General features: G+C 51.4%; 7 protein-coding genes across 7 annotated transcripts; 4 read left to right on the top strand and 3 right to left on the bottom strand.

Annotated features, from left to right (window-relative positions):
- Positions 1 to 1,723: 1,723 nt before the first annotated feature.
- BO97DRAFT_414333 (uncharacterized protein) lies at positions 1,724 to 3,389 on the top strand (the record flags this gene model as incomplete). The annotated part of the gene is made up of 7 exons (XM_025696344.1): positions 1,724 to 1,823; positions 1,854 to 1,923; positions 2,243 to 2,323; positions 2,363 to 2,481; positions 2,681 to 2,685; positions 3,026 to 3,213; positions 3,371 to 3,389. 7 exons carry the CDS (start codon positions 1,724 to 1,726, stop codon positions 3,387 to 3,389), a joined length of 582 nt encoding a protein of 193 aa, XP_025551719.1.
- A 130-nt stretch (positions 3,390 to 3,519) lies between these two features.
- Positions 3,520 to 4,242, bottom strand: BO97DRAFT_414332 (uncharacterized protein; the record flags this gene model as incomplete). Its single annotated transcript, XM_025696343.1, has 3 exons — positions 3,520 to 3,710; positions 3,779 to 3,984; positions 4,124 to 4,242. The coding sequence occupies 3 exons, from the start codon at positions 4,240 to 4,242 to the stop codon at positions 3,520 to 3,522; spliced, it is 516 nt and encodes a 171-aa protein (XP_025551718.1).
- A 1,024-nt stretch (positions 4,243 to 5,266) lies between these two features.
- Positions 5,267 to 7,018, bottom strand: BO97DRAFT_451961 (uncharacterized protein; the record flags this gene model as incomplete). The annotated part of the gene is made up of 2 exons (XM_025699019.1): positions 5,267 to 6,175; positions 6,330 to 7,018. The coding sequence occupies 2 exons, from the start codon at positions 7,016 to 7,018 to the stop codon at positions 5,458 to 5,460; spliced, it is 1,407 nt and encodes a 468-aa protein (XP_025551717.1). The 3' UTR covers positions 5,267 to 5,457.
- A 1,506-nt stretch (positions 7,019 to 8,524) lies between these two features.
- BO97DRAFT_405483 (kinase-like protein) lies at positions 8,525 to 10,072 on the top strand. Its single transcript, XM_025695201.1, has 2 exons — positions 8,525 to 9,663; positions 9,749 to 10,072. The coding sequence occupies exons 1-2, from the start codon at positions 8,713 to 8,715 to the stop codon at positions 9,878 to 9,880; spliced, it is 1,083 nt and encodes a 360-aa protein (XP_025551716.1). The 5' UTR covers positions 8,525 to 8,712; the 3' UTR covers positions 9,881 to 10,072.
- Positions 10,073 to 10,961: 889 nt separating this feature from the next.
- Positions 10,962 to 12,516, bottom strand: BO97DRAFT_443151 (DUF2841 domain-containing protein; the record flags this gene model as incomplete). The annotated part of the gene is made up of 5 exons (XM_025698340.1): positions 10,962 to 11,515; positions 11,571 to 11,756; positions 11,814 to 12,163; positions 12,214 to 12,268; positions 12,324 to 12,516. The coding sequence occupies 5 exons, from the start codon at positions 12,514 to 12,516 to the stop codon at positions 10,962 to 10,964; spliced, it is 1,338 nt and encodes a 445-aa protein (XP_025551715.1).
- Positions 12,517 to 16,805: 4,289 nt separating this feature from the next.
- Positions 16,806 to 18,680, top strand: BO97DRAFT_59621 (uncharacterized protein). Its single transcript, XM_025700931.1, has 2 exons — positions 16,806 to 17,335; positions 17,779 to 18,680. The coding sequence occupies exons 1-2, from the start codon at positions 17,086 to 17,088 to the stop codon at positions 18,480 to 18,482; spliced, it is 954 nt and encodes a 317-aa protein (XP_025551714.1). The 5' UTR covers positions 16,806 to 17,085; the 3' UTR covers positions 18,483 to 18,680.
- Positions 18,681 to 19,752: 1,072 nt separating this feature from the next.
- BO97DRAFT_344700 (putative nuclear serine protease HtrA2/Nma111) lies at positions 19,753 to 23,045 on the top strand (the record flags this gene model as incomplete). The annotated part of the gene is made up of 4 exons (XM_025691745.1): positions 19,753 to 20,166; positions 20,244 to 22,547; positions 22,620 to 22,817; positions 22,872 to 23,045. The coding sequence occupies 4 exons, from the start codon at positions 19,753 to 19,755 to the stop codon at positions 23,043 to 23,045; spliced, it is 3,090 nt and encodes a 1,029-aa protein (XP_025551713.1).
- Between the last annotated feature and the right edge of the window lie 524 nt (positions 23,046 to 23,569).

Here is a 23,569-nt window from a genome sequence, read left to right as displayed (position 1 = left end):
AGCCTCTATATTCTGGTCCGAGGACATCACAGCACAAATCCCAGCTGAAATATTCGTACCTGGCAGCCGCTTTCGCCAGCTATTAGAATGCAATTCCAACAGGCGCCGCCTGGCAACCTCCAGTCCCAGTGCTCGGTAATTTCCAGTCGGTTCTTGCAAGTTAGCTGAATTCCAGCTGAGGAACGGACCCGGGCCAGCAAGGCTTCGCAAAGTCGACGAACGCATTGTCGAAGAACGGTACCAGAAATATAAGGCCATGGTGGCAAAAGAACCAGCACCGAACCGCTGGACGAGAGGCGATGCGAAGCCCGACGACAGAGCAGCGCGTGACTCCTGGCCAGTTGTGGATTCCGTGTGGAAGCCCTTGACAGGCCACGCTGACTCGTGGCCACCGTTGGGCGTACGCCTAAACAATACTCTTGTCCTAGATAGCGAGATCATAAACATTCAATTTCTCAGGGTTCATGATCCCGGACTCAAGCCCAAGACACCATTAATAGAATTTCCTACGCCAAGCAAACTCACGGAGGATCATACTATGTATCAAAATCAGCATCGAGAAGCTGCCTAACAAAGAACCCTGTATTCGATCAAATTGTCCAGATTTGGACCGGGGACGTGCTCACGCTTGAAACCTCCAACCCAGAGAAACTATCTCTTCTCAGCTGGGATCTCCTGCACATGCAGTTTATCCTGCACCGGGTTGCTCGGCTGTCTGGTGCGGCCGATCCGATTAATAAAGATAACAGTGATCCTGACAAGGAAAGCTATATCAATGACTGACTGGACATGCTTAACAAATTGCATGAATACAGTCTACTGGCATTGAAGCACCTACATATCAAAGAACGTTCCGATCATTTCACAGCTGATGTCGAACAGAGTGGAATGGTTCGCGACAGTCGTATCCTGCAAGACCCCACCGTTCTCTACGCCCCTCACAGGAAGTTGTTTGACCCAGTGTACTAAAAGGTTCTACGTTTTTTGTGGACGTAAAGTGACGGGACGTTGGACGATTGTCCATTCGAGGCCATCTGGATGAATTTTTTAGATCCGCATGACATCAACCGACATATTTTCCGCTATGAGTGGCGAGGTCAGCACCCCCGCTATAAAGCTCTCAGTATCACTGTGGCACCTGCTTATACACTGTAAGGAGTACTCATTCCGATCCCGCAGAAGATCCTGATAAATATGATCTATCATCTTCTGTCTTGGATTCTAAGTCCTTGGTGTAGACTACCACTCTTAAAGTCCAACCTTTAGCGTAATCCCCTAGATCTCCCCTCATATGAAGTGATACACTGCTTTACTGTATATACTTTGCTAAATTATCTAAATACCAAAGAAAATGCGAGACAGTGATGATGTCTGAGCGTCCCATCAATACCACTCACTGCAGTTTTCATCGTTCCATACTACGTTGCTTGACACTGGGCCAGTACGTGGATCAGCCATCCAGTGGTAATGGCACTCCTACTCCCATTACCTTGATACAGAGAGAGGTGTCAAGCCTTGTAAAAATAGACAAGACTCAACCTGCTATAGACTGCACAGCTTCAACCGAGGGTACTAAGCGAGAGATCTGCCCCATCGATCTCCACCTCGCTGCGTCGTGACGCTAGATCGCGTACAGCCATCCTGGCGTTGCCCCAACGACGGCCCTTCCAGCCTTGATCGCCTTATTTTGTGTCCAGAAGTAGACATCGAGGAGAGTCCAATCATGAGGACGCTCGTAAGCGACAGAGCGACAGTGGTCCCATACGCCAGTCTATTTGAATTAGCGATGGAAGCACAGCCAACAACCAGCAGATCAAGAAAAGGTATACTGACGGTGTATGTCAGGCTTTTAGAAAGACTGCCCATGGAAGAAGGAGGGACTGGTGAACAGGAGAAGGAAAGAACCAGGCAAGAGGGTGATACGTAGGTGATACGAATCAATCCTCCAGCTGGGTAAATACGGCGAAATTGATCTGGTCGGTATCAAGAGGTTGAAATTTGTAAGAGTGTCGTATCCACCGAGGTGTACTCAGTCTCATCACCTACTAGGTGATATTCGGTACAGCAGCCCGCCCAGTAATCAGGGAGGTGAATACTATCGCGGAAGATCTATTTATCAGAGGTGTGGCAGGGGTCGGTAGTAAAGATACCACGGCTTATGATTAGTAAAGTCTCAAGGATACGAGTAGTACGAGACTTGATCTGGATACTGTAGGGAATTATTCTAGTAAATAAAAAACAGTAAATTGGTGAAGAAAGAAGGCAAAGAGGAGAGGGCATACCTAGTTCAAGATAATACTAGCTTCAGCAATCCAGAACTCGTGTACGGGAAATATATAGACAGTCTACTGAACATTATTAGTCACCAGTGCACCGAGGGCACAGTAACCGAAAACATAAAGCACACAAGATTAGAGCGCTGGCCCTGGTCGTTTTTTGCAGTAGATACTTTGATGATCTTGAAGAAATACTTGGACTCAGGTCTGTCGGGGTAGACCAGAAAGGGCTTATATAGGACCAACTCTGTAAACAGACCAGAAGCAATAGCACGCGACAGACCGCCTTAACTAAACTCGGTAGATAGATAGCCACCTTCTATTCTAACAGTCGATAAAGCGGAGGAGATTGGAGAGAATTTACTTAAAGAATAAATCTAAAAAAAGGTGCTGGGGTTCTTCAGGAGTAGTAGGTAGTAGATAACAGATAACCAGACGGAATTAGACTGGACTGGAGAAGAGTGTAGAAGACTGGAGAGAAATGGAGAGGAATGTAGAAGGCTGGGGATGACCGCGTAAGTCTAGAGACGATTATGGAAGACTAGACTGGCATGGAAAGGAAGAGACCGAAAAATGGGAAGGGATCAGGAGGATTAAATAGATTTAAAGAGGGTTAACAGCAGTCCCGGGCAAATTATAACTAAATCTAGTTAAGAAACGAAACCAGAGCCCACTGGCAGTCAGCTCAGTGAATATAATAGGACAGTATATTAACTGTGATCTATCTAGTATTTACTGCCTGAGGATAGCTATTCACTACCAAGCCACGCACTCTAGTGCGCGAGACGAAGGCCTGTATCTGCGGCTCTGCTACGACGAGGAAGAGCGGACTCGGACGAGATATGGGCATCGAATATTATGATACTTGTGAGTCTGGATGGGATTATCCTGGACAACCAGAAGATCTCCAAGAGGTTAGAATTATTTTCAGGGCAGGGTAAGAGTACTAAGGAGCCGAGAGTCCTGTATATATAAAGGGGTGAGATATAGTACTCAGAGAGATGCTAGGTACTATAAGCGGAGAGGAAAAGAATAAGCCCAAGAAAGTAGGGTATTGCGGTATAGTGAGTACTATACTACTTATACGGTGACAGATCTTCTTGTGGCGGATAAGGTAGCTCTGAATAATAGAGGTCAAACGGGGCAGGGAAATTAACTTATAGTTAACTGTGGTACTGTACAGCCGGATAATTGATTTCAATACTTATTAAATACCGGATATAGATCTCTACCAATTATCCCTTTATACCGAGGCTCGACACTTGCACGACTGCTCATAGTCGCTTGCTAGGAATGCACAGCTGACCACCACGCCACCAATACCCCCGCCGATGAGGCACACGGTCGACGCAACCCCTTGTCTGGAGTGCGTGGTGATATTGTTCGCTGGGAAGGTTAGGATCCCGGGGACGCAAAATTGCAGGAAACCGATACCTTTACTCTGCGTATTTCAAATTAGCAAGCAACACCGCTTGAGTGTGGATCTTTTAAGGTAAACATACCCAGCAATGCACCACAGTATCGCGCAGCGTTCGACTTGAAATATACCGCGATGAGCATGCCACTAGCTGTGATCAGTTGATGCACGGCGATAATGGGCCCGCGAAGGTGGTAGCGGTCGCCCAGCCAGCCCGAGCCCAACGCCAGAATAGCAGCCAGGACGTACGGCAGGCCGCTCAGGAGCCGGGACGCCGTGGTACTGAAAGCCCTTCCCGTCACGTAGGATGATGGGCAGAAAATACGAGTATGCGTAGTCCGGCAAGGTTAAGCACATGAGACTAAACTTGCTTCTGGTCTGCTTACAGAGTTGGTCCTATATAATCCCTTCCTGGTCTACCCCGACAGACCTGAGTCCAAGTATTTCTTCAACCTCTTGCGCAACTTCGACATGGTCGATGCCCGATTCTTTCTCAAGGGCCAGGCCGTTGGGGTCTTCTTCCCTGCCGCCTGCGTTTGGGGTAGACATAGTGACGAGCTAGCAAAAAAGTTTGTATGGGTGGAGTCTTCTTGAAAATTTTCCAGCTGGCAGCGATGTCTTAAAGGGACCTCGACCCACACTGTCCGAGCGTAAACTACCCCAGAATTCCCCCAGACTCTCTCCGCATCTCTCCACTTCGGTGGCGGCAACCCAGGGCCGAAGGAGATTGGCTATTGCGTGAAGCAATGGCATGGCAGAGATCTACCCTCGGCCATTCCAGAACTTGGCCGTGCACTCTGCCTATGCCATTGGCGCTTGCTGTCTCGTATAAAACGTGGAGGTCTAGCCTCGGGTCATTGCAGCGGTGGGGATTGCCAGGAAGAAGGGACTGGCTGTGTCGAGCCGGATGCAGTGGCAGGCCGGTATAAATTTGAATGGTGACTGGTGAGGTGAAAGAAGGAGCTTATCAAGGTCAATGCGTTGCAGGTGTTGCCTGCTGAATTGGAGGCTGTGTTACTGGAGATTGAGGCTATAGCTGATGCCGGGGTGGTTGGTATCTCGGTTGGGGAAGGGGATGATCGGCCCCGAGCGTATGTGCGGTTGAAGGATGGTTGGCGATTGACTGCCGAGGAGATTCAGGGTACATGAAGACCCGCGTTGCGAAGCATAAGCAACTTGCTGGGGGTGTGAAGATCGTCGACGACATCTCGCAACTTGGAAGTGGGAAAATCCAGAGAGCTATCTTGAAGAAGTGGGCGGCAGAGGAAGTCAGCGCTCCCAAGACTAAGCTTTAGCGGCCTTTGTGGTGAGTCTGCACAGCCGGAGAGCAAAAGCAGCAGGAAAGCAGGCGACTTTTCCCGGTGAGGGAGAACACAATGTATTGCCTTACACATCTATGAGTATCGATTGCCGGGCATCGGTTCAGACTTTTTCGAGTAAAGCATGTTACATCCTAAGCTCTTCACCGTGTTTTAAGGACATAGTCCTCATCCCAAGATCGGACAGCCTGTGGCCATTGTAAAGCCATAAAGTGTAAGCTAGTGAACGTGCCCTCGAGGATAAAAAGCTAAAACGAGTGAATTTATATACTTGAGCGCATCTATAACTACCTAAAAAAACAAGAAATCAATGACCTCCGGTATGCTGTCCAGCAACCTTTCGGTCCCCAGCACACTTCCTATCCGACTACGCTTTCCCCCGAAGAACAACGTGACAGACTGGCCTACCTTCTACTCCTCACGTAGTTCTTTTTCTTGCGAAGCATCAAACCACAGCCTCACCTTCACCATCGCACCCCATGGTCTCCCTCGCACCTGAACTCTCTTCAGCCGGCTCATTGGCATTCGCCTTGGCATCAGCAAGCTCATAAAGACGCAACACCTCATCCATCAGAAACTTATCAAGCCTCGCATTCAACCCAACCCCGTACTTCCAGAACACTTCCCTGAAACTCCTTCTATTTTTCGCAAACTCGACCATCAACCTCCTCTTCAGGTAGCCCTTATACCAGCCATCGTCCTTCTCGAGCGAATCCATTAAATACGTCGCTCGCGCAATGTTCAAGACCAGCAGCAGTGAAACCCTCCTTCCAACTTCCTCCAGCTGGGTTCCCGCTATTTTCATCAATCCAGATATCTCGAACCGCGCGGCGTCGGTGTACGTGAAAGCGGCACGCAGGAACTCATCTTCCAGGTAAATCCGGCTCTGTTCTGCGGCTGTAGTGGCGCCGCCCTCAAGCGGAGGACAGTCGATCGCCAGGTATTCGCCGGTGTAGAGATAATGGACGATTGTGCGCGCGCCAAAAGGATGGGCCTTCAACCAGGCATGGTATGATATGCGACATCCGGTATGAGGGTCCTCGTAGGTTCCTGTCTTACCATGGGGATCGTACCGGAGGTGACTGTAGGGACGAAGGAAATATTCTGGGATTGTATAGAAGGTATCGCCTAGTCTAAGGGTGACGGGCGCCGTAGCGTAGGGACTATAACCCGGATGTTAGTTTTTCTTACTCCACCCAGAATTTGAAAAGAGAGATGCAGAGATTTGCGGAAGCTGTTGGGAAGAGGAGTTATTCTCATTCTCTCTCTGGGATGTGCTGATTTGGGGGCAACTTGAAGGTCAGCTCTGGTTCATACTTGGCTGGTGAGGGTGACCGCCCTAGTTTGGGGGACTCCTGGGAGTGCGTGTCGAAAGAAGCTAGGTGATAATCGGGTTCTTCTCTGGGTGACACTAGCGTCAAGCTTCCTGCCTGTTTGGAGGACTCGTTGGGGTGAGTTCCGGTAAAAGCTTGGTAACCATCAGATTCAGGTTCTTCAAGTGGTGTCAATGCCACGCCTCCTGGAGGCTCAGAGGACTCGTGCAAGTAAATATCAGAAGAAACTGGGTGATTATCAGATTCTGGCTCTCTGAGTTGCTCCGACGCCAATCCTCCTAGAGGACGAGAGAATTCGTGAGAGTAAGCATCAGAAGAGAGTGGGTGACGATCGGATTCTGGTTCTTCGGGTGGTGCCAATGCCACGCCTTTTAGAAACTCGGAGGACTCGTGGGATTGGGTATCAGCAGAAGCTGGGTGAGTAGCAGATTCTGCTTCTCTGAGTGGTGCCAATGCCACTTCTTCTGGGAATTCGGGGGACCCAGAGGACTCATGATGGGTGTCGGGAGAAGCTGGGTGAGTACCGAATTCGGGTTGTCTGAGTGGCACTAATACCACACTTTCTGGAGGCTCGGAGGACTCGTAGGAGTGGGTGTCGAGGGAAGCAGGATGCTGATCAGACTCTACTTCTTCGGGCTCCATAACTGCCGTGCTTTCAGGGACGTCGCTCATGGTGGATACTGCAGGTCTTTATTCTCTTTGCCCTTATTTCGGTCAATAAGGTTTCGTCAAGTGTGGTGTCAGGGGTCGAGGGAGAGCATGATGAGGTATAGAGCTAACCTTGTTGCTTTCTGCTAAGATGTCAATACTCCTCTCGCCTGGGCGAAGTTAACAGCGTCGCGTCTGCCCGCTGTAGCACCACCAAGATGGGGATATGAATGGAGAGATCGAAGCCTAGCACTTCAGAAATGGAGTCTGCGAGAAAGACTGCGAGTGTTGCACCAATAGGATAAGGAGCTATGAGTTGGCTTGCAAGATTGCCAGGTTTTCATACGCTTGGAACAATAGGGACAATAGTATCGTAAAAAAGACATGAAGAGATAGATATGCTGTGATAAAGAAAGTTATGGGTTGAGCAGCTGAGGTTTTCTTCGAGGATTACCTCGCAATCTCAATCTGTAAAGGCAGGGGCAAACGCCCAGAGGCTCTTGCCAGAACAGGTCCCACGATCATGATTCGCATTTCAATTCGCAGGGCTCATACCGCCAATATAATGCTTGAGGGCTTTTGTAAGTCACGCTCTAGATCCTGAAGCTGTCGCACACATCTCTGGCCGTTGAACGACATGGTAGTGTTGAGTTCGAAAGGGACTCCTGACAGAAGTGAGCAATCGTTCTTCAAGCTCCGAAAAAGGTGCCTCTGCGTCGACTCTGAGACGCACTAGACGCATACGATTAGTCGTCGAGATATCACCTTGGCATAGGTTTTGGAAAGGCTACAGTCGGTCTGACACCCGGGCACTAGTATGATCGTTCATCTTCGCAACTTTCCAGTATATTACCTCAGTCCGTAATAGAAGCGCGAGAGACTCGAGCAATGCAGTTTTTATAGACAGACTTGGTCATTGCCAGACCTAATGAGGCGTCTCTCACCAAGACGACAACCATGGACTATTTGTTGTGCCGAAGTTGAAAGGCTCGGTTGGTTTTGGTGCAAAACGTAGAGGGCGAAACACTGAGGCTTTTCGGAGGCCCTAGATTGATTTTACTCTATAACATCAATCTGGAGCATTGACACTTTTTCGAGAAATCAACGTGCGTTCTGTTCTGGCTTCACCTTCAATTCCAGATTGGTCATCCAGTCAATTGCTTTCAGACCCACGACTAGCCATTCACCTGGCAGCTTCTTCGCAGACACTAACCCTCAGAAGATTAAGAAACACAACTCTGTGGCTTTATTTCTCCGATAAGTCATAAATGAGTTGAGATAGCTCGATGACGAGAGGGTGAGGATAAATGCCGCAGCGGGAAAGAAATGCCCGGCGGAATTCTCAGAACTGGACGGGGAAAATCCCTCGTACAAACAACCACAGCCTTGGGCAGGCGGAGATGGATCTCCATTCGAGTGTGTCAGAGGAAAGCTGGTCCAGTCGATCAGGAGGATTCCACGTGCAATCCAGGCACCAGCAATGCTTAGCCCCAGCTCTGACGCTGTCACCGACTTATTGTTGCGTCAATTGTTTGAAGCGAATGACAATCAAGGGGTTGGATTCTGGAGATATAAGGACAATCCCAAGATGGCATTGAATGTGGCGCCTCCTTGCCTGAAAATTCCACAAGATTGTTCTTCTCAAGGATACTGACTGTACCTTTCGCCTCACTCATCTCTGAGACAACAGCGTAATGATCGAGCTACCATCAGACACAATGACCTTATCAATACCCTATCGATACCAATTCCAGCCTCTCCCCAGTGAGCCACCACCACCGTATACACCATCCTACACACCATCATATACACCACGACCACCTCACAGCAAGCACCAACACACACTCCCCACCTCCAAGCTCCAATTTCTCAGCTTCGACAACAAAAGAAACAATCCTCACCACCCCCAAAACTCCGCCATCTCCAGATACGGCATCTACCTCACCACCCTCCACCACAGCGTCAACAGCAGCACCCATCTCTATCGACTGCGTCCCCGCGCCCCTGCCAACAGCAAGCCCAGAATCTATGCCGTCAAGGTCATCCCCTCCTCGTCTCAACTCACTTCACACTTTCTATTTCCAGAGTCCAACACAATCAACAGCCCCCACCCCAACATCCTCCTCCCATTCCTTCCCCCCATCATTGACGATGCGGGCAACCACCACCTAATAACCCCCTATTGCACAGGGGGCACACTACGCGACCTAATCCAGTCCACAAGCAAGCTCCTTCCCGAGGAAGCAGATTGTTTCTTCAAGCAGCTGCTCCGAGGAGTCGCGTACCTCCACCATCATTACGACCACTCACTTGAGCCCACCACAGGAACAGGCCTAGATCTCAAACTAGAAGACATTTATCTCGCCGGAGAAGGAACCATACAGATCAAAGTGCGACTATCGCCCTCCTCCACAACTCAACCCCACGCCACCAAAGGCCCATACTACGCACCAGAGGTATACCGTCCACCTTTGCCTCGCGATAAGACCATCAACGCACTCAACCCCAGGGCAATCGACGCCTGGGCCCTTGGGGTGATATACCTATTCATGCGAACAGGCGGAGCACCCTGGGTCGTAGCCAAAGTGGAAGAGGACCTTCTGTACGCCAAGTATGTAAAAGAGAGGGTGCAAGAGGGTGGGTTCCTGTTAGTCGAAGGGCTGGGAGAGGTAAGTTATCTTTCTTCTCCCCACTATGTATTGCAAGGATGCATGATCCGTTCGTTGTTAACATGCTATGTATGCTGGGCAACAGGAACCCTGTCGAAACGTCATCTACGCCCTGTTAGACCCGCTCCCCTCGCGTCGACTGAGGATATCTCAGGCCCTGCGATCAGAATGGATGTACGGGGTTCCAGTCTGCGAAGCTGGAGAGTGTGGACGGTAGGGTACGACGTGGACTTTCAGTAGCAGCTTTACCCACTTCTCCCGAAGGGAACAATCAAAATAGGAGAGACCTGTAAAAGCTGCCAATCCATGGTGCCTGAGGCCCACAATCTCTACATACCATAGACCTCGAACCACCAAGCAATCAGCCCGATATAGTACAGGTTAATACCTAGCTACCTACCAACCAAACCATCTACCTTGAATAGAAATAAGCCAGCCAAATAAGCATACTGTACTCAGCACACAAGCTTCATCCCGCACATACGCACATCCGCACAACCCCTTCCTCAAATTCCCCGAGCCAACTCCTCAATCCGACCTATCTCTTCCCTCGGGATCTCCAACCCAAACTCACCCAAACCCCGGTTCTCATCCCCAGCTAACGCACCCCACACGTCTCAAGAAAACCAAACTCCCGAACGCAAACAACAGAAGCATCGAACACGAAAACCAGCTGACGTCGCCCATCCCTTGCGTTAGATGGACGGGGTTATGTCGCGGTCCTGCGAGATTTATAGCGTCTTGCATTTACCCCCTTAGATATAACTGTTGGTGGTGGCCCAGGTGAATTGATTGCAAGGCTGTTCTTCTTCTTTTCTCTCGTCTCTTTTACTTACTTACTCTCCTCTATTCTCGGTACCAGTTATGTGATGGCTTGTCTCTTGCATGTCTAATATCTCATTTGATTATTAAGTATATTCTTCAATCTATATGTACAGTACGTCAATGCCTGAGCCCCTTACCCTCACCCTTCCCCTTCCTTCCTTTTTTCTATAGAAATCTATACAACTCAAGCCTCCTCTATGCAAATGCAAACCGAAATGCACGAACTGAAAGAAAGAAACAAAAGAAAATTTGGTAAGTACAAAGGAGATACCTCACCCCGGTTGCCCTTGACCGCCCCTATATATGATGGGCTCTTTCGATATTAGAAACTAAAGTTAGTCGGTAGAGCCTAGAGGAACCGACCCCTCTCAACCACCCGGTGGGAGCGAGATTAGGTTTTTCTTCCCCTCTTTCTTTCTCTCTCCTCTCCCTCATGATGCAGACAAAAGAAAATGCAATGTCGCTGAAGTCAATCAATAATTAAAATAATATGGGTTCGGGCAGCCTCCCAGATCGGTGCTCGATAGTCCGATTACAGGCAGCGTCGTTTGCGCCTGGGTGTGGGGGTAATATTTGAGCGGGTACGTGCTGGCGTCGAGGGAGGATGGTTCGTGGTGGTGGTACATGGAGCCGCTGGCCAGGTCGAGCGGATATGTGGTCGTGCTGTCCCCCTCGCGAGGCCGCTTCAGGGTGTTGCTACCGCTGAGGGGTGCATATGATGAAGTCGGAGTGCTGCTGTCCCATGATACCTGAACGCTGGGGCCTTTGCAGGGCTCCAGGGATTTCGCGGGACTGGTGTTTGGGTTGGTGGTGGCGGTGATGGTGCCGCTGCTGCTTTTCGATATGACAGGGGAGCTGTTGGTGGAAGGGAAGACGGAGGTATGGGACTCCAGGTCGGGGATTTCTTTGCGATACACTGGGTTGAGGCCGTCCTTCATGGATGAGCTAGTCGGGGAGCCCATGGATTGGCTGTCTGCGAGCTGCTCGGGGAGATGAACGCGTGATACACATACAACCATGGGTCCGTCTAGAGCCATGTCAGTCTGGGGTGAAGTTTCCGTGGCTAAAAGGAGCATACATACCCGTTCGGCCATCCAAATACCGTTCTTCCTCCTCTCGAACGTGGTAGATCTCATCGAGTATGGCTAACCGTTCAACGGGTGCAATTTGCCGACGCACGGCTTGGTCCGCTTCTTTGAGTTTCTCGACGCAGATACCGTGGCTTTCGCGCAATTCACAAAGAATGTGCACCAGGAGTCGAACTCGATCTGCTCGATCGCCATGATTTAGCGGGCTTCACGACGCCGATCGGTCGGTTCACTTACCATTCTTGAGAAGGTGGTCAGGCTCTCGGTGGGTGACACCCGCCGGCCACCAGGCGGGCTTGGTGAGCTCGGGGTCAAATTGTTGGGAAGTGCCAGAAATGATCTTGCGTCCATTGTAAGGATAGTTGACCTGCTTGCGGGGCTCAACAAGCTTGATATATGCTTTGGCAAGAATACGACAGTTGATCTGCTGTAGGCCATCGAAGGCCTTCTCATAGTATCTCCGGAGTATACTGGCGTCGCGAATAGGAAGCATGGTCTTTTGGTGGCAGGTTATGCTCATTGGCACAAGGCATTCATGGGACACCCGTTTCCGCTTGTTTGACGAAGGCTCTGGGGTGGGATTATACCTGGAACATGTTAGACGTCAATCACTACCAGGGAGGAGGCACTGTCGTACATAGATTTGCTATTAGGAGACTCTGGCGACAAAGGACTTCGGCCTCTCGACCCTTCTTTCACCGATATCAGCGCGAATCTGACTTGAAACTGCGGCAGCGCGGGACATACCTAGAAGTTTATTCGAGTCGCCTTTCCCAGCCAGGGCCACGGCTCTTAGGAAGTTTTCGGTCACATTTGGTGACAAAATCGTCTGGCAGCTATTCGCAATCGAAGGCGATGCTTCGAAACGCAGCTTGCCGTTGTCATCGATATAAATCAAGGCAAAGTGCAGACAGGCCAGCCCGTCTAACGGCGCATCCATCGATACGGGGGTATGAGACTAAGACAGTCAGCTTCGGTTACGAATCGCCGCCAGCATGAGTCAATACCATGGCAATGAAACAATCAAGAAATGCTGACAAGTCAAGATAACCAATGTTTAACACAATCGGGCCTTCAAAAGCTCGCTCTGACACAGCAGGTGAGAGGGGTACAAGGCACATAGAAGTACTCACGACGAGTCAGAGACAGGGCACGAGAGAGGGTATTTTAAACATGCATCAGAGACGGTCTGGGGCAAATTTGAGGCAAACCAAATGGACGGAATGATCAATAGATCCACAGACTGTATCAAGCCTACAGGATCGACCTCGATCCAGGTATCAGCTGTCCCCTGGGTCGCCTCCGGACGGATGATGCACCCACTGCATCACCATTAGCCCTAATGACCTTTTCTTTTCCCTCGAAAAGCACTAATCAAAATAAACCACCATAATAAGGCGATGCAATAGGAACTGAACCGGTGGATACGCCCGAGCCGTGTCACTAATGCGTGGCTCTATGTGGCACAGCAGCGGATGGGTCCTCATCCGCTCGGTTGCAGTTCGGTGTGAATACTAATGTGTTTCTGCGTTGGCTACCATCCGCTACCTCTACTGGGGGACGACCTCTTGCGTTTTCCCTGAACGGGTAAGGAACCCGTATAGTAGTCTGATAGTTCTTGGGGAATGAGCCGCCGGCCGCTACCCCGTAGATGCAGTTTATTCGGTTCTAAAAGGCCTTTGCCATCGTCGATCATTCACTCACCGGCAATTCAAGCCCCATTCGCATGCAGTGCAAATGATAGACGATCAGGGAGTAGCGTCCACCTAAGGTCTGTCAGTAGGACCATCTACAGCAGTTCAAAGTAATTGGTATGATGTTGACATGATGGTTTGGGTGGAGAATGCTCCTCACGAAGTGCACTGCCCAATCCCGGTAATCTTTGTGTTCACCTTTTCTCCTGTCAATTCCATTGCCTCTCTAGCAAGTGACTTAATTCCGCTAATTCCTCACTCCTTGCTTCACGCATCGGGTGTCAGGCACTGATCGTATCGCTTGCTCCACTCGAGGAATAGCATGAAGTGGCCCGCAGAGGCTAATTTCGGTGCAATAGATGATTACCCAGAGCGACTAACGCTGAAACTTGTCTCTGAATAACGACGGTAGCCTCTCTCTGTCATGAAGAAGCCATAGGTAGAACCAGGAAAGGGCCAAGTTCTGTCTGAACGACCAACAACATCGTTACGTGGCCCACTGGGTGTCTCGAAGCGAAGCATTAACCATGCAGAGCGTCGGTTTCCACTCTGGGACGAGTCGATCAGTCAAAACTTTAATGTGTGGACCCTGGCCCGGCCGGTCATGGCCCACTCAACTTGGGACTAGGACGACACAAGAGCCCATCGCGATGAATAGCACAACGACCTATGGGGATAGGAGAAATGCGCTCGGAAAACAGTTGCGATACCGTAAGTCCACAGCTGGAGTATATCATTGTCCGTCTGTATCAGGACATTCAGACACTCTTTTGCTTGGGCATTATCCTAAATAGCTTTAGGTGGCATCTCGCCTATGCTAGGTATCATCGATGCCATCCACATGACAGGCGTCAATTTGTCAATAACTGTCTGTTCAGCGGAGCAGTCTAGATCCCAGTCGTTCCTTGCCACATTGCATTACTTGGTGGACATCGTGGATGGATGGCAAATTTCTCGAATCGGATTACTGGGAGCCTGATTCATCTGCGTGCTAGATATGGTACAGTACATCATCGGGCATTTGGCCGACAATGGTGAGTAGAAGCGATATTTGGGGGTAGAATGGAGAACACGACGAGTGTGAATTTGCAGAGTACTTGGACCCTCAGTGCTGGCATTGAACATGCTTGGAAGCATCCGAACCATTGGCCACACTTTCTTTCAGCTCGCTGTGGGCGTCGCTCATTATACTCGAAGTAAGGCTACGACTGGTCACCGGCCGAAGGAGTGGTTCACGAAGAGCAACATTGCTCTTTTTCGCCCAGATGATCTACATTTGGTGTAGATACGGGGTACAGCGTTCCCAAGGACCCCTGCAATCTCCCCAAAGTGACAAAATCATTGTGGCACCTTTAGTCGACTTTTGCGATTGGTGTGCGAGCAGGACGACGAGACGAGACCACAGGCTACCGGGCGATTGGAAACGCCAGGCCCGTTGACGGGGGCGGTCCTTTCCGTTGGGTCCAAGGGTAAAGAGATTTGGGTCTCATAGGTTACACGTCTGGGAAGTCGGTTAGGTGGACTGTAGCGGGTCGCATAATGCATATGTTGAAGTGACCTGTCATTCTGGCTGGGATTCCAGCATGCACGTCGGAAGGCTTCCGGACGCAGCGACTCGACTATTGCACGCTCCAGCGTCTTCTATGAATGGCCCGCATCAGTTATTAATAACAACACTGACATTGAGGCAACGACATCAATCGAGCTATGATCCCAGCCGGCCTTCGCGATTCCGTTTAAAACTATTGTATTGCCGAGAAGGGGTTATTGATAGATAGTGAATCAACAATCCGACCGCTATCTGACAATGGTGGCTTCGATGCATATATTTGGCATCCGGGGCGTGTTTAACCATTGACTGAATCATGTCAACCTCAAAACAAGTCGACCATTTCATCCTTCCGAGAGCCGAGGCCGACAGTTGCTCAAGTGAGCTACTGCTGCAGTGAAAGCCCAAGCACTCGAGAGTAACATCTCACAATTGGCATATTGGTTTCTTTTGGCTGCCTTGCAAGTCCTGCAAAAAAGTAGCCTTACAAACCACGCCACCGGGAGGTGGTTCGAGCCCCGGTAATCCCCCGAGTTGGAAACGACGTACATGTACAACTGAGCACGGAGCTCCGACTTGTGGGTTCGCGGGAGTGAGGTATCAACTCGCGTGGGGCTGCCTGGCTCCATCGGTATGACAGATTCCACTCAGCTTGTAGAAAAGTTAAAACAGGTTCTAAGATAGGCAGGACCTTGACTATGAGTACCTTTATCGAAAACCATCAATGACCCTGGAATCAGCCTTCTGGAAGACTTCCCGATCTGCGAGGACGATCCGCGGCGGATTGCTTCCAATTTCTCAAAAGTACCATCATCATGCGAACGAGCGATAGCTGGCGGCGTCTATCTCCCCTCCGCAATGGGTATCTCCCGATGTAACGTCTGGTGTTCTCCGTACCGGGCCTCGAGCCCTTCGTATACAGTAGTCGAAGCAATAAGTTGCCATGCGTGCTTCGCCCTCCACCAGTGGTCTCTCTGCGATTTTGGAAATGATGTGCAGCTTGATTCAGTAAGTGGTAGATAGAGCTAAGAGAAGATGGAGCTCTCGATCCCAGTTACGCAGTCATGATGAGAGTGGAAGATGGGAGGTTGCGGTGACTTCGGACCTCCAAGTCACTGACCCCGGGCCAGTGACTGTGCCTGCCAGATCGGGAACTCTATCGGTCTATAGATGCCTCAGGTGTCTAAAAAGGAATATTTCACTACAGATACCGCCTTGACACGCATTGTCTTAGCAGTCTAAGTGTAACTTCGGTACATTACAGCTGCAATACACCTATGTATCCTTGAGTTATACCTGACTTGACATTCTTGTCCCATTCTCCTGGCGCTGCACTCGCCTCATCCTCATATCCCAACTCACATGATCATCCCACCCTGTTCATCATTTGTATCTTATGACAGACTGATGCAACACGAACATAACTCCAGCTTAGTACAGGTCAAATCGAGTACGGTCGTGACTGGAAAGCCCCCCACCGGCCCGCCCGGACGAATGGTTGGCCACGCATTATCATCCAATCGTCCGCGGGCTGATCGCACTGGATCCGGCCAGCAAATCTCTTTCCTTTCCTTTTCCCTCTGCCACTGTTCGCGCTGCCTTTCGATCCATGACTGAACTGACCTGACCTGACTTGACTTGACTTGACTTGACTGCCGCGCGCCCCCCCTCCTCTCCCATTCTACTCCCCTCACTATTGCTATCATCTGTTCCCTTCCTGCATACCGGGTTCAGTCTCTTCGGGTTTAAGCTGTCAGCTTGCCTCTCTCTAGTCTCAGTGGTCGCTTTTTCTTTTCCCTATTCTACCCTCCCCCTTACAATCGGTCTGCCTGTCTGTCGTGTCCCCATCGACCCAATCATTGCCCCTCCACCTCTCCAACCTCTTCTTCCCTAATCTTAAATTGACCTTTTTGATTTTCTTGCATTTTTATTAATTGTTCCTTTTCTTCCCCCTCCATTTTGATTCCGTGGATTGTTCCAGAAAACCCCATAGGCAATTAAAGCCACCGTTCGCAGGCCACTAAGGCGTTAGGGGAACGGGCTTAGTGTCGCATTCCCGTCCATCCCTGGATTCCCGCGAGTCAGAGAACTGTTCGGAAATCTGACACTGACTTTCTGCCGGACGTGTTCCGTCGAAGGTTTAATTAAAAACAAAAATCCATTTCCTTTTGCGCCCAAAAGAGAAGAAATAAACAACCCAAAGAGAGATCGGAAAAGAAAGCTTGGGGCCCCGATCCAGCCAATTTCCTTCATTCACATCACCGCCATGGACAGCAATCCTCCCGGCTTCCCGACTGCGATGCAGCAGACCGCGGCTTTTCCTGTCACTACTCAAAGTCCCCAACAGTTCCCTTACTATCCGAATGCTATGCCCTCATTTCCCCAGCCTAAGAATACACCTCCCTCCCATATGACTCCCCAGCAACAACAGCTACCGCATTCTTTCAATGCCATGCCTCTGCAGGCCGGCCCCGGTGGAGCAATGATGCCGTCTGGCTTTCCCCAGCATTCACAAGGTACGTTGTCGTCGCACGGTCGTGGTAGTGGTGCTTCCTTATTGCCTTCTTATCTGATTTGCTTCACCCCATGCTTCAATACTTCCTGTGATATCTGGTTTGTATTCTCGTTATCCTTCCTCTACCCAATCATTCTCTCCCTTCCCCTTATTCTTTCCCCACCCATCGGGCCTCCTTAGATCTGCGAGTGCTTTGTCGCATTGGAATCCATCGGATTACCCGCATCTCACCTGATCCGGTTACGCTTTGGCTACGCAAAGGGCCGGTGGTTAAGCGGGTCTCCATCACCGTGTCACCTTCCCCTGTCCCCCCTGTTGCATCCTAGTTGTTGTTGTTGTTGTTGTTGTTGTTGTTGTCGCTCTCGAAGCTATGCTGGTCCAAGTGTTCAAGCTAGACACAAAATCGGCTGCAGGGACAAGCCGCTAACCAACGGAATGGACTAGCAGGACCCCACGCCAACTTCACGGCGCCATTTGCCCAGCCACCTGTCCCGACTTCGATGGGCCAGTTTATCCCTCCCCAAGCGACTTCAGCTGCTGCGGTTCCTGGGACTGCTGCACAGTCATTCTCCTCCAATATGGCCTCAATCTCCGCGAACAATATGATTTCCGCGCAACAACCGAGACCGACCCCCCAGCCCAATTCAGTGCCAAATTCGTCCTCCGCCCCCCAGTCGCCTGCCGCGGCTGCTCGGGAGAAAGCCCGCGTCTCGATTCTCTTGGAGATAAATTCGATGTTGCTGCAGGAAGTCATGAATCTTCAGGCAGCGGGCAAGGCTGGAGTCCCGCCTACGCAGCAGGGCTCTCAAGAGTCTAACCCGTCCCCGACGTCGGAGCAGACTCCCGACAAATCTGCCCAACGCCCAAGTCCGGAATATGTCGAATGCATGCGTCGGTTGCAAGCTAACCTGGGCTATCTCGCAACCGTGGCCGATCGCGCCAAAAAGTCAGGTGGTGTTGCTCCCAGCGCCCCTGCGATTTTGACGCCGCCACCGAACATGCCCTCGATGAACGAAGTCTACAACCGACTTAGTGAGCTCTTTCCCCGCTCGGCACAGGGTAGCATAGGGACTTCTCAGCCTAGTCACCAGGCCTTACAAGGCAACGGGCGGCCCAGTCCTTCTCATGCTACCGAGACAGTTGTCTGAACACCTGCGCCGTGGTAGAGGAAGAAGTCAGGCTCTTTGGCAATCCTTGAGGGCTCTTGGCGACGGGCGCAAATGTTGCCCATTAGAAGACTCCAATTGAGCGCTTCTGTAACGAATCGGAAGCTGGGAAGCTGCCCTGTCGCCTCTGTCGCGTACTGGGAGCTAGCATCGACAAAGAAAGCGAGACGACTGGACTTGACTGGTGCTGGTCGCAAACATTCACTATGATACTTGCGCCGGAAGTCCGTATGCAGCCTCCATTGACACGGGGTAAGGACGAGATGAGCTCAATGTCGACTGGGTCATGCTTCAACGTAGGAGAACGCGTCGCCGTAACTCATACAACATGATGAGATGCATTTGCTTGAAGTGAGGCAGAAAAGCGGGATTTCGGATCAAGCATAATCACAACTAGAAATTGATGGAGGTCTGAGATGTTGCCAGACACCCAGGTTTGAGGTGGAGGGTTGGAAGGGACAGAAGACGGCCCTCGAGTGTACTATAGTCACGCATTGATAGAGACGTAGATAAGTGCCACCATAATCACCACCACCACTACTACCACCGTTAGTACTACTATCCTGAATATATGCATGTCGCCTTGACCCTGTCTCTCCCCAAGTGCATCCATCTGATCAGGTCATCAGACTGATGCGTGCTGCAACTTGATGGGCGGTGGAGGGTGGATGGCCAATCAGAATGCATCCTCTATCTGGCCGCCCAGCTGAGCTTTTCTGCCCGGAGTCAATTCTCCGCCCTGCAGTTTGTCACTCTTCCAGCTTTTCCCCCTCTTCAACTCTCCTTCAACGGTTTTTGTTGTCTGGGGACTTTGTGAATGTCTTGCGTCTGGCTCCCACTCTATAGAAGGAGCTTGCTGTCTGTCGCTACTATCGCTACACCCAAAACTACTATTACTCCCTCAACTTTAACTGCCGCTTCCTCTTTGTCTCCCGCCGCGCCGCCGCCGCCGCATTCGCCGCCTACTTCCTCCTCTCCTGATATACCACGACACCACCTCACATCACCTTCAATTGATTCTCGCTTGCTCAAGAATCCCAGATCGCCTCTATCCTGCTATTTGGGGCATATACCACATAAGTTTCGTCGCGATCCACAAACGCACCGAACACCCCGTTTAAGCTCCGGTCTATGGTTTAGTGCCATAGCTTCTAGGAACATCAACAAACCCGACGTTAACTCGGTTCGCTCCATCACATCGCTCGCTACCTCATCCCCAAGGCTTCGTGGCCATCGGTACTTGACCTTACGGATGGATATGAATGGTGACGCAGGCGCCAAGCGCAAGCGCAGCTCGATCGCCGCCCCTGTCGAGCGGCCGGCAAAGCATCTCCGGCCCGAAGCTAGCACACTCACGCCCGGCGACTCCACGCCCGCAAATGGAACCGTTTACGATGTGGAGGAAGAGGAGGATGCTGGTCGGGTATTGCCCCTGGGAGCTGCACAAGCGGACTCGCCTGAATGGCAGGCCACCATCGAGGAGGTCGTGAAAAGCGTTGTGTCGATCCACTTCTGTCAAACTTGCTCCTTCGATACGGAACTATCAATGAGCAGTCAGGCGACTGGGTTTGTGGTCGACGCGGAGAGGGGATATATTCTGACGAACCGACACGTGGTATGTCCAGGACCTTTTTGGGGATATTGTATCTTCGATAACCATGAAGAAGTAAGTTGGATAAGTCTCACATACCTCAAGTCACGATCGTTTTCTCTTGCTTGTTGTACGATTCTAACGACATCCAGTGCGATGTGCGCCCCATCTATCGAGATCCTGTGCACGACTTCGGAATTCTACAGTTCGACCCGAAAGCGATCCGATACATGAAGCTGAAGGAGTTGAAACTGCAGCCGGATGCAGCAAAGGTCGGATCGGAGATACGTGTCGTCGGTAATGATGCAGGAGAAAAGCTCAGCATTCTGTCCGGTGTCATTAGTCGACTGGATCGAAACGCTCCCGAGTACGGCGAGGGATACAGTGATTTCAATACCAATTACATTCAGGCCGCCGCGGCTGCCAGTGGCGGTAGTTCCGGCAGTCCTGTCGTGAACATTGACGGCCATGCAATTGCCCTGCAGGCTGGTGGTCGTGCAGACGGTGCGGCTACGGATTACTTCCTCCCGCTAGACCGACCGCTGCGTGCGCTGGAATGCATTCGTCGCGGCCAGCCCCTCACGCGAGGAACCATCCAGACACAATGGATCCTCAAGCCGTTTGACGAGTGTCGTCGGTTGGGCCTGACGCCTGAGTGGGAAGCCACCGTGCGCAAGGCTGCTCCCGCAGAAACCAGCATGCTGGTAGCAGAGATCATCCTGCCGGAGGGACCAGCAGATGGCAAGCTCGAGGAGGGAGACGTGCTCCTAAAGCTCAACGGGGAGCTGCTCACTCGGTTCGTCCGGTTGGATGACATTCTAGACTCGAGCGTCGGGCAGACGGTGCGTCTGCTTGTGCAAAGAGGCGGTCAAAATGTGGAGGTGGAGTGCCAGGTTGGCGACCTGCATGCCATTACGCCCGACCGCTTCGTGACCGTGGCTGGAGGCACGTTCCATAACTTGTCCTACCAGCAGGCACGTCTGTATGCCATCGCTACCCGCGGCGTGTATGTCTGCGAGGCTGCCGGCTCCTTCAAGCTGGAGAATACATTGTCGGGGTGGCTGATCGACTCCGTGGACAAGCGACCAACACGGACCCTGGATGAGTTCGTGGAGGTGATGAAGACAATTCCTGATCGCTCCCGGGTGGTCATCTCATATCGCCACATCCGCGATCTCCACACGCGGGGTACCAGCATTGTCTACATCGACCGGCACTGGCACCCGAAGATGCGGCTGGCCGTGAGAAATGATACCACCGGACTGTGGGATTTCTCTGACCTCGCGGACCCCGTTCCCGCCCTGCCCCCTGTGCCGAGGAAGGCCGATTTCATCCAGCTTGATGGAGTGAGTCAGCCTGCTGCCGCAGACATTGTGCGCAGCTTCGTTCGCGTGTCGTGCACGATGCCCCTCAAATTGGACGGCTACCCTCAAGCCAAGAAAACGGGATTCGGTCTGGTCGTTGACGCGGAGAAGGGACTCGTCGTGGTCTCGCGTGCCATTGTTCCGTACGACCTTTGCGATATCAATGTCACGGTGGCCGACTCCATCATCGTGACCGCCAAGGTGGTTTTCCTGCATCCGCTCCAGAACTACAGTATCATCCAGTATGATCCTAGCTTGGTCCAGGCTCCGGTACAGAGCGCCAAGCTTAGCACCGAGTACATCAAGCAGGGCCAGGACACTATTTTCGTCGGATTCAACCAGAACTTCCGCATCGTGGTGGCCAAGACAGCCGTCACCGACATCACAACGGTGTCGATCCCGGCCAATGCCTCGGCTCCGCGCTATCGTGCGATCAACCTAGATGCCATCACCGTAGACACAGGTCTCAGCGGACAATGTTCCAATGGTGTCTTAGTCGGCGAAGACGGAACAGTGCACGCATTGTGGCTGAACTACCTCGGTGAGCGCACGGCGAACTCCCACAAGGACGTGGAGTACCACTTGGGCTTCGCGACGCCGTCTCTCCTCCCGGTCCTGTCCAAGGTCCAGCAAGGCGAGATGCCCACGTTGCGAATCCTCAACATGGAGAGCTACGTGGTGCAGATGAGCCAAGCCCGCATCATGGGCGTGTCGGAGGAGTGGATCCAGAAAGTGACGCAGGCGAACCCAGCCCGGCATCAACTGTTCATGGTCCGCAAGGTCGATTGTCCACCTCCCGGCTTTGCCTCGTCGGGCGTAGATAGCTTCGAGGAGGGCGACATCATCCTCACCCTGGATGGACAGCTGATCACCCGTGTCTCGGAGCTTGATATCATGTACGAGAAGGAGTCCTTGGAGGCGCTCATTGTGCGCAACGGCCAGGAAATGCGCATCCAAGTCCCCACGGTGCCAACGGAGGATCTCGAAACCGACCGCGCGGTTGTCTTCTGTGGTGCTGTCCTTCAGAAGCCCCATCATGCAGTCCGTCAGCAGATCTCCAAACTCCACAGCGAGGTCTACGTCAGCGCCAGGGTACGTCCCCCTTTCCCTCGAGATCCACCTATATACTTCAAACTCACCACTAACATTGTCTTCCTCCAATAGAGCCGCGGATCCCCCTCCTACCAATACGGCCTCTCCCCGACGAACTTCATCACCGCCGTCAACGGCACCCCGACCCCGAACCTAGACCGCTTCGTCGAAGAAGTCCGCAAGATTCCGGACAACACCTACTTCCGCCTCCGAGCCGTGACATTCGACAACGTCCCTTGGGTCGTGACCATGAAGAAGAACGACCACTACGTATGTCCTAACATCTCACCACTCATGATCCCCTATACTAACAATATGGCCCAGTTCCCCATGTCCGAATACCTCAAAGACCCCTCCTCCCCACAGGGCTGGCGCACCGTGTCCCATGATAATGACAAGCACCGCGACGGAGTCGCCCCGGACGCAGCGAACCTGAATCCCGACGCCATGGACGAGGGTTTCGACGGAGTGAGCGATATTGAGCCGGAGGTGGAGTAAGCGTCGCGTGTACTTTTCGCCCTCTGTGTGCTTGGTGAAAGGAGTGGTTGGTTGGTTGGTAGTTGTCGATATCCATGTGAATAAATACTATGTATAATAGATTACATTGTTATCGGACTGGATAGATCTGTACGCTGTTCTGGGCTTACCGGAGCGGAAGCCTGGATGGATGTGTTTGGGTATTCGATCATTTGGGAAGATGGTTCCTATCTGTCTAGCTCAACCTACGTACGTATCTTCTAGCCATCTACTGGGGGTATGGCTCATTCAGTTGCATGAATCCCAGATTATAGAAACCCGGGCACAACTACCGTCGCACACCAAACACAAGGTCCCTCCGTCCAGCCCTCAGACAGTTACATATAATAGACACAAAAGCGGGATATATATCCGCTCATAGCTCAACCCACCAGCATTTAGTTCCAGATATCTTCCCACACAGCTTTGAAGCATTGAAGAGCATACAGATACCCCGATAAGATAACATGAGTCATAAACACAAAGCGATAATTGCAATTGAAGGA

This window comes from Aspergillus homomorphus (genome assembly GCF_003184865.1).
Source record: "Aspergillus homomorphus CBS 101889 unplaced genomic scaffold BO97scaffold_17, whole genome shotgun sequence".
NCBI lineage: Eukaryota > Fungi > Ascomycota > Eurotiomycetes > Eurotiales > Aspergillaceae > Aspergillus > Aspergillus homomorphus.
Note: the sequence above shows the minus strand (reverse complement) of the source record. Positions and strands in the feature narration are given on the sequence as shown.

Excerpts from the sequence above, each read along its gene's own strand:
- BO97DRAFT_405483 (XM_025695201.1), top strand. The coding sequence starts at position 8,713 with ATGACCTTATCAATACCCTATCGATACCAATTCCAGCCTCTCCCCAGT. Across the intron at positions 9,664-9,748 it reads TAGTCGAAGGGCTGGGAGAG|GAACCCTGTCGAAACGTCAT; the intron begins GTAAGTTATCTT and ends GCTGGGCAACAG.
- BO97DRAFT_59621 (XM_025700931.1), top strand. The coding sequence starts at position 17,086 with ATGGACAGCAATCCTCCCGGCTTCCCGACTGCGATGCAGCAGACCGCG. Across the intron at positions 17,336-17,778 it reads CTTTCCCCAGCATTCACAAG|CAGGACCCCACGCCAACTTC; the intron begins GTACGTTGTCGT and ends GGAATGGACTAG.